The sequence below is a fragment of the Lithobates pipiens genome, unplaced genomic scaffold (assembly GCF_037356315.1).
Source record: "Lithobates pipiens isolate NorthernLeopardFrog02 unplaced genomic scaffold, aLitPip1_a1.2 Scaffold_22, whole genome shotgun sequence".
In the NCBI taxonomy this organism is placed as follows: Eukaryota; Metazoa; Chordata; class Amphibia; order Anura; family Ranidae; genus Lithobates; species Lithobates pipiens.
The window spans coordinates 295,379,564-295,394,005 of NW_027507784.1; the positions used below are offsets into that span (position 1 = coordinate 295,379,564).

General features: G+C 42.9%; 1 protein-coding gene across 1 annotated transcript in view; it reads left to right on the forward strand.

Annotated features, from left to right (window-relative positions):
* The window catches only part of USP31 (ubiquitin specific peptidase 31), a 165,119-nt gene that overhangs the window by 65,418 nt on the left and 85,259 nt on the right, over positions 1-14,442 (forward strand). Inside the window, exons 5-7 of the mRNA XM_077450182.1 lie at positions 1,580-1,724; positions 8,465-8,633; positions 12,903-13,014. Coding sequence (XP_077306308.1) covers positions 1,580-1,724; positions 8,465-8,633; positions 12,903-13,014 — 426 coding nt within the window. The remainder of the gene's footprint in view (positions 1-1,579; positions 1,725-8,464; positions 8,634-12,902; positions 13,015-14,442) is intronic.

Genomic DNA, 14,442 nt, shown 5'->3' on the forward strand with positions numbered 1-14,442 from the left:
TCCAAGTGTATGAGTTTGGAAATTCTAGAGAAAGGCTTAAGTAATGCATTACAATTTTCACTAAACCCGTTTGTTTTTACTAAACTAAAATACGACTAAAACTAAATTGAAATTTGTTGTCAAAATTAACACTGGTGGCAACCAGGGATTTCCTCTCACTTCCTGCTTTGCCTATGGGACAGGAAGTGAAGAGAAATCTCCCCAATGGAACACAAATGGCAAAAAAAGTCAGAGGGGTTAGAGCTCTCCCTTATTCCATACAAAATGGATAAAGGTTATGGAATAAAAGTGCTATGCTGTAGACATCCTAAAAGGAAAACTGACATAAATGCAGAGAGAGTCAAAGGATTCTATGGAGTTTGGTATAGTCTTCAAACGGAACCTAAATTTACTATCTTGAAACAGTTGATGGAGGCATTTATACTCTCTCTATTCTGGATAAAGAATAGAGAGGAAGTATGGTAAGGATGAGTTGGCCCAAACAAAGTTGTTTAGGGAGAAAATTTACTTTTAAGATAAACTTTTTAATTAAAAAGTGCTAACTAGAAGTCTAATATTCTTTCCCTTTAACTCCTGGGCTGGAGCACTCTCATTCTGAGAGGATGTCATATGACGTCCTCCCATTCTTGCCACGTATGCTTGGCGATCGGTGGTGCGCCATTTCCCTGGGACACATCACATCACCGGTCACAGTATAGAGCCTATCATGGTAGGTTATTTTGCCATGCGGTCGGCTGTGTCCAATCGCAGCTGTTCACAGTGTAAACTGGGAATGCTGGTTTTCCACATTACTCTCCTCACTAACAGCGTGTGAGGAGAGCCTGTAAGTGGCATTCCTCAGTGGGGACATCTTTACTGACCATCGGGACACTGATTATCAGTCCAGCCCCATAAGTAATGCTGGCCAGTGATGACTGTCAGTGCCTATCATTGCTGCATATCGGGGACACCTTATTGGCGCATATCAGTGAAGGAGAAAAATTGCTTATTTACATAATTTTATAACTGAATCTAAAATGTTTTTTTGAAAAGAAAATATTTTTGTTTTTATTTATTTTTTTCCCCTTTTGTTTAGCAAAAAATAAAAAAAAATCTCAGTGTTGATTAAATACCACCAAAAGAAAGCTCTGTCAAAAAAAAAAAAAAAAAAGATAAAAAATTACATATGGATACAGTTGCATGGCAGCACATTTATCATTTCAAGTGCGACAGCACTGAAAATTTTCCTGGGCAGGAAGGGGGTGAAAGTGCCCAGTTACCAAGTGTTTAAATTGCTTACTCAATATGCCTGTTACTGGGGGTTGTAGCAGCTGCAGTGGGGTTCCACTGCCCTGGTCATATAATCAAGGATTAAAGGTTGTGTACACTCCCTCTTCTATTCCCCTGCCTTTTCTAACATCCCTACCCTATTGTGAACTATTAGTAATACTGATGACACGGGTGCATGACAACTGTAATGAAGGTGGTACGTAGTTGATTAAAAAGAGAAAAATCCAACTAACAAAATTGTGGTGACCCCTTATCTTATTGGTATGTCACTCCAGTGTCTTGATCTTTGCCTCTTTCTTTTTCTCTCCAGATAGTGATAACCGAAATGTATTTTGATGGCTTCCATCGCTCCTTCTCTGACACGGATGATTTGGATACGATCCACGAAAGCGACTGCATATTTGCCTTTGAAACACCAGAAATTTTCCCATCTGAAGGAATTCTAGGCCAGAGAGGTAACACTTTCACACCGATGGTTGTAGAGAGCTAGAGTGATCAAGAGGCCAGTCAGCATGATTATAATATTTATTTATGCCATTGATAGCATAGTACATTTACATTGAGAGTTTAGAGGCATCCTCACAGCAAGGCAGGAAACAAACACTATTAATACAGGATGGCTCTGTACAGGAACAAATCATCTGCTACATTAGCGAAACTCATGTCAGTTCCTGACTAATAGAGTACCCCGTAATGGGCTCCCCAAAACAATACAGGCAGCTCTGGTACCTTTTTGTCCTTTGTGTCAGCCTTTTCACACCGCAGAGGGTGCAAGAGAGAGAGACTTGCATTAGCTCACATAAAAAGACCTGTGCACAGCGGAGACTAATAATGAGGTTTGGTTAATGGGCAAGATGCGGCCCTAGGACTGGAAGCTGTGTCCCACCTAATGCTTTAGAAAGCCCAAACCAGAATGTATTATGCTCCATGCACACTGAAGCTCAAAAAAGCTATTTCTGGACGCCAGATTGCTGGCAGAAAACGCTGGTTGAAAAACCTGCTTTTAACAGCGTTTTATACTAGCGTTAATGAGCGTTTTACAGCGTTGGCGTTAATGGGTGTTTTTTATAAAAATACACAGAGGACACTCCAAAAATCCCACAATGCATTGAAAAATAGAATGCCAAACACTAATGAACGAGCGTTAATGAGCGTTAATGAGCGTTAATGAGCGCTTGTCGTTTTTTGCCGCTGAAAAACGGCACTTTGAACGCGAATTTCTGGCGTTCAGAAAAAAGCCCATAAACTCCACTGCTCATTAAAGCTGAAAAACGTCCATGTGTGCATGGACACATAGGCTAACATAGAGTGGAGTTTATGGGCTTTTACAAAAAACGCCCAAACGCCAATAAACTGCAGTTTATCAGCTTCAGTGTGCATGGAGCCTTAAGATCTGAGAAAACATTTTTGTTCTGTCCTTAACAAACACAACCCTGCCTAACCATGTGCAAGTCAAAAATCTAGGTGACACATATATACACCGTCCAATTTCCTGCCAGCCAGCTCCTTGCAAAAATAAAAACCTGACAGCCATTTTAACCATTCCCCAGTCTATCCAAAACCATTTAAAGAACAGATGAACAAGGGTTTGATGTTGGGTAAACTTTAAAAAGGGTCAGTACAACCTTTTATACAGATAGTAAAATCTTTACTATCTCTAAGTCCTGGTTCACACCTATGCAAGTTTCAGTTTGCATATTCCAGGTGCATTTCGCATTTTTCAATACACATTTTTGATCCATTAAAGCAGGGGTGCCCAACCAGTGGCCCGGGGGCCACATGTGGCCCGCGAAGCCCTCTGATGTGGCCCGCGACCTCCTTCTGTGGGATGCAAGATTGGCAAGCCCAGACCATGGGTTGCAGACCTGTCGTCCCAGAGCATCTGTGTTGTTACTGAAGCAAGCAGCTGTGAAGCAGAGCTGTATAAGCTGATGCTTCCTGTATAGCGCCGTCTCTTGCCACAGGCGGAGTGATGCCAAATGCCATGTGCCAGGGACAGCAACAGCAGGCGATACCTGAATGGAGGACTGTTATTAAAGGTCAGTTTATTACTAAAATTGCAGTGTATGTATGGGCATATCTGCGCAGTGGTTACTGAGCTGCTTTCAAACTGATCCGCAGGTGCAGTGCACCTTCAGGTTACCTGCACTGAAGCATAGACTTCTATTATTACCTGTGGGTTTGGTGAGCTTTCAGAAAGTGCACCACACCTGTAGGATATAATAGAAGTCTATGGCAAAGTGTAGCTAACCCACAGAAAAGACACAGGTGCACTGCGCTGCATTCGTGTAAAAGGCCCCTTTCACACAATCGGTCCAACTCCTCCATTCACCTCTATGAAATGGCAGATGTAAACAGATTTGTGTCCTTTTACACTTGCCTACCTAAAAAAACAAAAAAAAAACAGAAGGGGGATCAATCCTCTTCCCTTAGGACGGATCAGATTGGAGGACCCATAGAGTAGAGTGGGCTGTGTCCGTGTCCACTCTGCATGGACCTGTCACCCGACTGCTCTGCTCATTGTGGCTCGTGACCGGTTACCAAGTCGCTTAAGTGGCCCTCACTCTTCAAAAGGTTGGGCACCCCTGCATTAAAGTCTATGCAACCAGAAAAAAAATCCCTGGCCCTTTCCATACAATGAACAGATGTGAACTACGTGCATGGGAAACCATGGTAAATGGACTGTAGTATGTTTCAGCAAAACTGAAAATGCACTTAAAAAATGCATTGGTGTGAACCTCTCCTAAATGGTCTTACAAATTGGATGTGGTACCCCCTCCTCCCTTTCAAAAAAAATAAACAGCTTGCTCCCTAAGATTTTCTATTACAAATGTACAGTACCTATACAGTTCACCACTAGAGGGAGCATTTATAAATCTTGATAAGAAGTTCAATCCGCACATGGAACAGTAAGTAGGTAAAATATGAACATTTTGGTACATTTAGAGCATATGGTAATGATTGGAGATTGGCTCGGGTGTGTTCGAAATCCCACCTGCCTGATCCTGCCAGGAGGCCAACACTGCACACCGCTAATCACATGCAGTGAGACCTTTCCCGAACCACAGCTGCACAGATCGGGAAATGTCTCGCTGTCTGTGATTAGTCACGCGCAGTGTCTGCTTCCTGGTGGGATCGGGCAGGTGAAATTTCAAACACGCCCGAGCCCATCTCTAGTGATGTAGAAAATATGGCCTGTCGCCCACACTACAAGAGTCTATACCAGGGATATGCAATTAGCGGACCTCCAGCTGTTGCAGAACTACAAGTCCCATGAGGCATAGGGAGACTCTGGCAGCCACATGCATGAAACCCAGAAGTAGAGCATGATGGGACTTGTAGTTCTGCAACAGCTGGAGGTCTGCTAATTTCATATCCCTGGTCTATACTGTCCTGGCTTGCTGATTCAGGGAGGCTGCAGTAGGATGGAAGGAGAGCTGAGCATTATAGAGCTGGGCAGATCACAGACCCAGAAATGGTTTTAAAAATGTATATATCTGTGCCACTGCAAAAACTTGACTATATAGGCTTACATAAACCCTAAATCCCTTAAACATTGCCGCACATGAGTACTATGTGCAAAGGTTGGGATAGGGAGACATTGCTCGTTTTTCAAGTGAAATACGACTGACCAGGGGCTGAGTTCTCAAGACTGAATTGCAGAGTCATGAAGTTTGAATGCAAAAGTGTAGGATACCATAAGAATAAGCAGGACAAACTTAATAAACCAATAAAATTAAGTGTCTCATAGAGGATATTGAATTAAAATGGTTGAATACTAGAATTACCGGGATATATATAATTTCTAGGGATGCACCGAATGGGTTTTTTGGTGCCGAAACCGATACCGAAAATGAAAAATACACTAGTCCGAAAACCGATACCGAAACGGCACCGATAACGAAAATGACTGGTTTTAAAAAAATATTTTTATACAGGAGGTGGTCACAGACTGGGGACATGGTACAGGAGGTGGTCAGGGACTGGCGACATGGTTCAGGAGGTGGTCAGAGACTGGCGACATGGTTCAGGAGGTGGTCAGAGACTGGCGACATGGTTCAGGAGGTGGTCAGAGACTGGCGACATGGTTCAGGAGGTGGTCAGAGACTGGCGACATGGTTCAGGAGGTGGTCAGAGACTGGCGACATGGTTCAGGAGGTGGTCAGAGACTGGCAAGAGATAAGTGTGGTGTCCCCTTGTGCAGCCAGTGATGCATCAAAGAGAGAGGAGAGCCGCCGTCTGGTTCAGTAGAGCGCCGGGAACATCACAGCTTTAATTTCAATAGCTGTGTGTTCCCCCGTCGCATACAGCCCCCCCCCCCCTGTCCGGGGAACTGTGATAGACAGATCCCCCGTCTAATCTGGACGAGTGATCTGTCTATCAAAGTTCCCCGAACAAGGGGGAGGGGCAGTATGCGGCGGCGCACGACGGGGGAACACACAGCTATTGAAATTAAAGCTGTGATGTTCCCTGCGCTCTATTGAACCAGACGGCGGAGGTGGCTGTCCTGCGCTATACACCTCCCGTGATGGGCTGCACCAGGGGCGGGGGCGGTGCTCCGCCACCACCCAGGCCCTGCCCCATTTTCGGCTCAATTATCGGCCGTTTTTTCCTTTTGGCAAGAAAGGGCCATTTTCGGCCGATATGTTTCGGCAGCCGAAATTTCGGTGCATCCCTAATATTTCACAAATAAATTGTCCTTTTAGGTTTTTCTTTTAAAGGGTAAGGCTCGGTTCACACCTATACAAATTGGATGCGGTTTTCCCCGCATCCAGTTCGCATAGCAGAAAAATGTGATCGGCTCTCTATAGAGCCGGTACATGTATGTCCAGGGCGGCTGCGGAGCGCACTGCACAGAAACGCTGTGCGTCTTTAGCTCCGTTTCAGGGCCGAATTCAGGCAAAGATTTGGCCCTGAACCAGAGAATGGGGATGCACAGCGTTCCTGTGCAATCCGCAGCCGGTTCCAGTGTGAACTGAGCCTCACTCCCTTTTTCTCAGCCTGTTTCATCCATATTTGGAGTTGTAATTTGAAAGATGGTCAGAGACTGCAGCACCCTACCCCAAACTCTACTTCCTTTCTCCTTACAGAAGTCAGAGGAGCTTCTCCCTACCAGCTTCTGTAAAATATGCACAACCATGTCCATGCATTCATTCATTCACAGGAGTTGGTGAATGAAAAACATGACATTGCAGCAGAGGGACTTGTAGTCCCCAATGAAGCACAGGTGCGGTGACTTGTCCACTGAAGCTAGCCGTATATTATACAATTTACTTGTTCAATTTTCTTTAGATTTACCTTCAGCTGTGTAGTATAAGGGCCTGCCTGATTGCATAAAAACTGAAATTGTTTTAGGTTTGACCTAATATATGGTTTTGGTAAATCTAAAGCCATCCCCTTACTGTGGTATGAATCGTTGGCATGAAAGTCTGCAGAAGCCAGAGCATTGCACCCTTGGTCCACTGATCACAGTTGCAATGCTTTCTGGGCTCCTAGGCAAAAAAAAAAAAAATTTTTAAAGCTGCTGACTTTTAAAATAGTGACACTTACCTGTCCAGCGCGCCCGTGATGTCGGCACCCGAAGCCGATCTCTCGATCATCTCTCGGGTGAGCCGCCGCCATCTTGGGTATGGGAATCAGGAAGTGGAGCCTTTCGGCTTCATTTCCCGGTTCCCTACTGCGCATGCGCGAGTCGCGCTGCGCAATAAGGATGGACCCGCTGCCTCTGGGATCTGTGTGTTTCCCAGCAGGCAGCGGGGGACTTTTGGAAAGAGGCGTAATCTACGCCCCTTTCCGCAGAGAAATATCCCGGATGTGGGTGAAGATACCTGTACTGTACAGGTACCTGCACCCCCCCTCCCCCCTGAAAGGTGCCAATTGTGGCGCCAGAGGGGGGGGAGGGTTCCGATGAGCGGAAGGTCCACTTTAGGGTGGACCTCCGCTTTAAGTTCACAATTTTCTTTTAATATGGGTGCTATTGTTTTAAAATTATTATTATTATTATTATTATTATTATTATTATTATATACAGAGGGTATACTTTGCTTTTAAAGTGTAGTTGCACCTTTGGCGAAACTGCTTGAATAGTCCACCACTGCTGACCCCGCCCCAGTCTTGGGGCTCATTCACACCAGCTGTATTGAGCTGCCTTGACTTGTACAGATGAATGCTAGGGCACATAGAAAATGCATGTTCCATTTTAATGCAGCACAACTTACCACACTGCATGTCAACGCACCAGAGCACATCGCAGTGCGCTGTGGGGCATAGGCTTGAATGAAGTTTTAAAAGTAAACGGAGCAATGTTTTGTAACAATGTAACGCACTGCACCTATTCAAAAAAAACATAACTAGAGCATTTTAGCATGTGGGCTAGTGTGAATGAGTACTTGTATTCCCCAGTCCTTGCTGGCTTTAATAGCCTAATAGTTTTACTATTCTTGACACTACAAACTAGAACTGACTGAACCTATAACTTGCCTTAACAGCAAGTAGCACATGGAAGGGTGACACATGTGAAAACAAAGAAAAATTCCCAGCTCAACTTACCAGTCAGACTGCAACAAACCGAATTGTCCTGTCTAACAGGTCATGTTAAAAATATGGGTTTAGTTTGCACACATTTGCAATACATGCAGAGGCTGCGACAAGGCACCCTAGTCTAACTCTATAAATTTTGAGAGCCTCCATAGTAGGAGCTCATATATAATGGATATATTGAGGGCAGGCATGCCTGGAGGGAGCCCACTCCTCTTTAAAGTCACAGGGGTGCACTGAAAGTCCAGCAAATGGCACAATGGCAGCAAAGGTGTCCAGTGTGCCAAATAACCAACAGAACAAAGAAAAGGCAACTGCCCCAACCTATAACGGGCCTTAACAGTAAGGAGCACATGGAAGATCGACGCATGTCAAACTGCTTTATTAAATGAGCCATATGAATATGGACTGTAAAGCCCCATACACACTTAACAGATTTTCTGCTGATTTTTTCCTTCAGATTTACCAAAACCGTATAATATGAGGTCAAACCTTAGGAGTTTCAATTTGTATGCAATCGGCAGGCCCTTGCACTACATGGTTTTGGTAAATCTGAAGACAAAAATCAGCAGAAAATCTTCGTGTGTATGGGGCTTAAGTGTGGTTAAAACATCACCGCTTTTTAATCCTAATTTTTTTTTTTTTCTAAACTTTACAGGGATCTGTGTGAACAATAACCAGAATTATGTGAGGAATGGGATTGACCATAATCGTTCTCCCCATTATTCTTCTGGCTCGGCGAGGCTTCCTGTGAACAGGTTTGGCGTTAGTGACCGAATAGTTATCCTGGTCTGTAACAGAGCGTATAGTGGACAACATGGCAAGAGGTGAGCATCTATCTGGGCTGGTTATGTTGTTGTTGAATAGGGTTTCATTTGTTACTGAGGAAGGAACAATAGAAAGGTAAAATAACTTTATTCAAACGCATAAACCTCTAGGTTATCAATTCTAAACTAGCAGCTTTCGTTTTAAGATGAGGACACATCTGTGTTTCTTGGACAGAACGTCAAATATATTGATCTCTACTCCAACATCATTATTCTTTTTGTATAGTTCTGGAAACGTCATGTTTTACATCTTAATCCAATAAAGTTAGTGTAAGCTTTTAAAAATTGTTTTATAATTTGTAGTTTGCAGACCATTAAGGTCTGTTTTTTACATTTTAGAGGTATGTGGGATATATATATATATATATATATATATATATATATATATTTATTTATTTTTCATTTATTTAAAAGAAGTATGGTTGTTTTTTTTTTGGCCCATTTATACACTAGGTGGATGAAACATCGGTCCTCCGTCGCCTCTACACTGAGAACCAAGTGATTGAATATCGATGGAGCGGTTCTTGCAGATCCCTGAGCGGAGAGGTGCTGACTGTCAATCAGCAGCTCTCCTCACTGTTCCTCCAAGCTCATTGGAGCTCTGAGCTGTGGAAGGGCAGGGAGCGGCTGTCTCAGTCTCTCAGCAGCTGGCTGAGAGGGGCATCAGTGATGTCAGCAGAGAGCGGACATCGGACCGATCTCTGGTGAAAACTGGTCACAGAAGTGCAAAACAAATTGCACTCATTTGACCCTTTGGAGAAGCCCAGCCAAACAAGCTCAGGCTGGACTTCTCCTTTTAACCAGGAGTTGTCTTTTCTACTCTAGAACTTTTTGAAAACTAAAACAAACCTGAGACTGCTGATTTCTCCTTTCCAAACATGTGCATCTCCTGGCTGTTGTGCTTCCTTCTGGCTTAAAGTAGAACTATAGACAAAACTTTTTTTATTGTTTTCATTTCGGATAGAGTAAAGGGAGGATTATAACCCCTGTCAGATTTTTTTTTTTTTTTGGGGGGTCTCCCATTTGTCCCATTGGGTTGCTTTACCTTCTCTTCCTGTCACATAGTCAAACAGGAAGTGAGAGGAAAGTAAAGGAATCCCAGGTTATGAAAACTACTGTCCCCATTGGCAGAGTTCCCCTCTGACTTTTCTGGGGACGATCCAAAATTTTGATTTTTTTTTTTTTCTTATAATGGTAAACTGGACACAGAGAGGGGGAATCTCTCTAATGGGGGCACAGACAACAATAAAAAAAACAGGGGTTCTAATCCCTCTCCTCTCCATCCAAAACTAAAAACAAATGTTTGCCTTTAGATATATTTTAACCCTTTCACTGCCAGGTTCGTATATCGTATAGACCTGAGAGCCCGGGGGGTTTTACACGCACTGTCTATACCTGACAAACCGACTCCTGCCTGTCGGATGGAAGCATTCTGGTGGCTCCACTGGTAATGTGCGCCTCTACCATGTATCCTGGGCTCCGCTTGCCCATCTGCAAGTCCAGTACTGGTGTTCTGTCAAAATGGCCAATTCATCGAGATCTCCAATCGCGTCACTTCCGGTTACTGCAAAGCATCAGTAATTGGAGATTTAGAAGAGTCTGCAATCTGCGCTGCATTACATTCAGTGGAGTACAGGAGAGACATTTAATTGTAAAAATTTTAATTACACCCAAGCACATAAAATCTCCCCCAAGGGGAGAGCCCCCCCCCCCCACATTTTTGCACATACAAATGTAAACACACACTTTGGGGGGGGGGCGCGCCTAAAGATTAAAACATTAATTGCAATACAAATGCATATTTCCGCGCAAGCCGGCTTGAGACCAAAATTTCTAGCACTAGACCTTTTCTGTAATGCTAAACTGATGTTCTATATAGGGTTTTTAAAGCTTTACCTATTGAAAATATAAGGCACTGAAGTTTGTCACCATTTCATGGGCGCACACAATTATTATAATTTTTTTTTATTTTTTTTATTTAAACAATAGTTTTTTTTTTTTTTTTTTTTTATTAAGGTTTTTGCATGTTTAGAACCATCCGTACACAGAGAAATAAGAAACAAGTACAATAAATTGTTTATAACCATTCATACACAACCATGTTTACAACCATCCATACACAGAGAATGAAGAAACGAGTACAATAAATTGTGGTGCATAATACATCATCAAACAGTTCACATGCTACTTGTAATTTATATATACATAGACTTCCAATCCTACTGAAGCATATATCTAAACATTCAAACAAAGATGCAGTAATCTGATAAGATATATGCAGGATTACATGGTAATATATACAGTATTTAGGCATCAACACATCTGTCATACTATAAACGCAATGCCTCTAGAAACAGTGGCCCTGCTACTTGAATAGTTGAAAGCATTGCACCTGAGCTCTTATGTGTGATCACCCTCATTGTAATGTGGATAATCAGGAATTTACCTGCTAGATTTATCTGCCAGAGTAAAATATATTGCACACATGTCATTATGCAATGTTAAGTATCAGCGTAGGTGCCAGGTCAGCAACCTTTTTGACTACCTTTCACAGTATTCTGAGGTAGACCAATGAGAATAGGGCCAGGCACTGCCAGCTGTGGCTTCCATAATTTGTAAAGTTTATTCGATGTGCCCCAATTTCGAAAGGCCTGTTATTGTTTGACATGAGTGTCATTTACTTGGAGCCGCCATTCCTCAAATGATGGAGGGCTCGGCGATAACCATCTCAGAGCAATACGTTTGCTCACTATAAACAATAGCTTGTTAATTGGTGTTAATATCTCCAGCGGATATACTTCCTCATCCGAGCTTCCCAACAAGGATATTTTAGGATCCAAGGCAACGTGAGTGGAAAAAGCCCCATTAATGGTATTTACCAGCTCACGCCAGTATCTGACAAGCTTGGGGCACCTCCATAGCATGTTAAGGCTTGCTGGATATTGTTGGCAACGTGGGCACACCTGGGTGTCCCTTCTGCCACAATTAAATGGCTTCTCTGGAGTCCTATACGTTCTGTGTATGATAAACAGTTGGGTTGCACAGATGACCATGACACAGAAGGCACTCTCTCTTGAATGGTTTGCCAGTCATCATCCGATATATCACCTAGGTCTTTCTCCCACCCTCTTCTGTCTGAGCATTTGGAAGTATCCTGAGATTTAAATGGCCGTACAGAGATGAGACCTTTTTTTTTTTTTTTTTTTTTTTTTTTTTTTTTTTATTATTATTTATTTATTTTCTCAGTAAACATGGCCAAAGAGGTGAGATGTCTCATAGAACTGACAATCTCGCACGCAGTTTTAAGGTTTGATATGTTGGGTATATATTCAGTACAACCTCGTCTTTCTTTCTTCTTTTATTTTTTATTTTTTTTTTTTATACTTTACTAAAAAAAATGGGTAATATATTGCATTTGTTTGCCCTAAAATTAACTTTAGTTTATTGTTTTTACAAAAAAAATTGTGTTTCCCGGACCTTTGCAGTAATGTCATGTGACATAAGATTGGCATTACCGCGGTTTTATTCTCTGGGATGGCTGCTTCCAGACAATATTTAATGTTTTGAGGATTTTATGTAATCTTCAGACCTAATATTATTTTTTTGAAACTTGTGCAAAAAAGTGGAAAAAACAGCTCAGGTAGCAAAAAGGTCAACAATTTAGATTAATGACAAAGTACAAGTATGTAGAGAAGGACTTGGGACTGATCTATGTACTTGTTAGTGAAGCGAAGCAAACTGCAAGTTCCCTTTGGCGGCCCCCATATTTCTTTCTTGGCAGGGTAACTTTAAGGTAAAGGTGCCAAGACCCAATGGTTAAAAGTTTTAATGCTTTTGCAAAGTGATCTCCTTTTTTTTTATGTGCTTTTCTCTTGTATGTCTTTGGGTGGACAAAATAAGCAGCTTGGCAATAAAAATGCTGTGTTGAACATTCTACTGCCTCACTCATGAGCATTGTCAGAGTTAAGTCAGTCAGACTGCTTTGACTTTAGACACACATCTCTTGGAGGTGGTGCAGGGGAAGCCGACTTCAGGTGCAGATAACAATTTCAGTTTGGTCCATGATATGTAATATTGTTTTGGATCTCTTGCTAACATACTGCGAATTCCAGCTTGTGTGGCAGGTAGATCTTGCAGCTGCAGTCACCAATAATAAACATAAATGCATAATCGAGCTTGTCAGTTTCCACCCATCACTGAAATAGCACTTTTCCTGGTCTATTTAAAAAGATGTAGCCGATTGATTATATTGCTACCGATGTTTTTTAGGTTTGGGCAACCATTTGTTTTGCATCTGGAGAGGAATGTCACATGGGATGTCCTGCAGAAAGAGATCCTGGAGAAAATGCAGTACTCCTTACGGCCTTCAGTGTGTGTTCAGGTGAGTGTCTTGTTGTCTTCACTTGTTTTTTTTTTTTTTTTTTTTTTGTTTAGTTTTTTTTTCTTTTGCTTTTCGTGGACTGATTTTAAAGCCAAAAATGTTACCTTGATGCATTTCCTGCCTGCAGTAAGGTAAAAAATATTTTTCAACTTTCTGTGTTCTCCTGTTTTGATAAGTACTTACCATAGTTCTCAAATGATCCAGCTCTGTCCATGGCTGCATCTCTTCTCTGCCCTCTTCCTCTACGCACACGGGACTGGGGCCATTGGCTCCTGCTGTCAATCAAGCGCAGTGAAGAAAGGGTGGGGGCAGGGCCGAGCAGCGCTAGATGTGTCTGAACGCTCAAAGCCCGGCTCAGGATTGTGTCACACATCTGCCCCCATAGCAAGTGGTTTGCTACAGGGATGGAGGAGGAGCGGGGAGCACTGATGGGGGACCCTAGAAGAGGAGGCTCAGGGCCAATCTGTGCCATTCCATGGCACAGAGCCAGTGAGAATAACCTGTTTAGTAAAAAAAAAATTCCCTTTAAAAACACTTGAAACGCTTTAATGCCTGGAGTCAGACGTTTATAGGGCAGTACAGCCAGCCCTCCTGTAGGGGGCCTGAGCTCTGTCAATTCAAAAAAGGGGCCCAAGCACCTGCAGGAGAGGAGAGCCTGCTGTACTGCCTTGTGACTCCAGTGGAATCCCCTGCAGTGCTGCTGGCTTTCTTCCTCGGCTTTCTTCTTTCTGTGTGTCACGGACAGCTGCAGAGAGTGTCTGCCTTTGCCATGCAATCTTTACACTGCCGGGTGTTATCTATTGCAAGGAAGAAAGATAGAGGTAAGAAGTTCTCTGCCTGCTCCTCTGAGTCCGGAGCTCTGCTCTGCCAACCTCCACACCGTGCTCTGTGTGCATTTGTAATCCGCAGGGCCTGAATGGAGTAGAACTTCTGCTGGAAGGGGGTGAGTGTGGGAATGAAGCTGCAGAATGTTCAGGATTTGGAAAGGTGGCAAATGTGCCAGCTGAAGGTAAATGCATTGTTGGAGCTAGAGGCAAGTGAATATACCTCTCCCTCCACCTAACGGACATTCCTGCACCAGCCATTTCTATATGGCACTCCTGTGGCCCTATTCATTTTTAGCATAGCAGGAATGCATGTTCCTGTGCGTAATTTATTTATTTTATTTTTTAGCTTTCTTTTCACACATAAGGCAACCCATTCACTTGAATGGGACTGCCCTACGTTTGATAAACACACCATAGAAGCTCTAGAACATTTTCAGGCATGCAGCTTTGTAAGTTTGCCACATGACAAAATGAAAGTCTGCTAACTGTTTTTGGGGTGCCATTAACAATTGCACCACAAGAACAATGCAAGTTTTCAGTGCATTTCTAAAATGTACTTCAAAGCCTGTGTTTCCTGTGCATTTGGAAATGCAATGTGTGA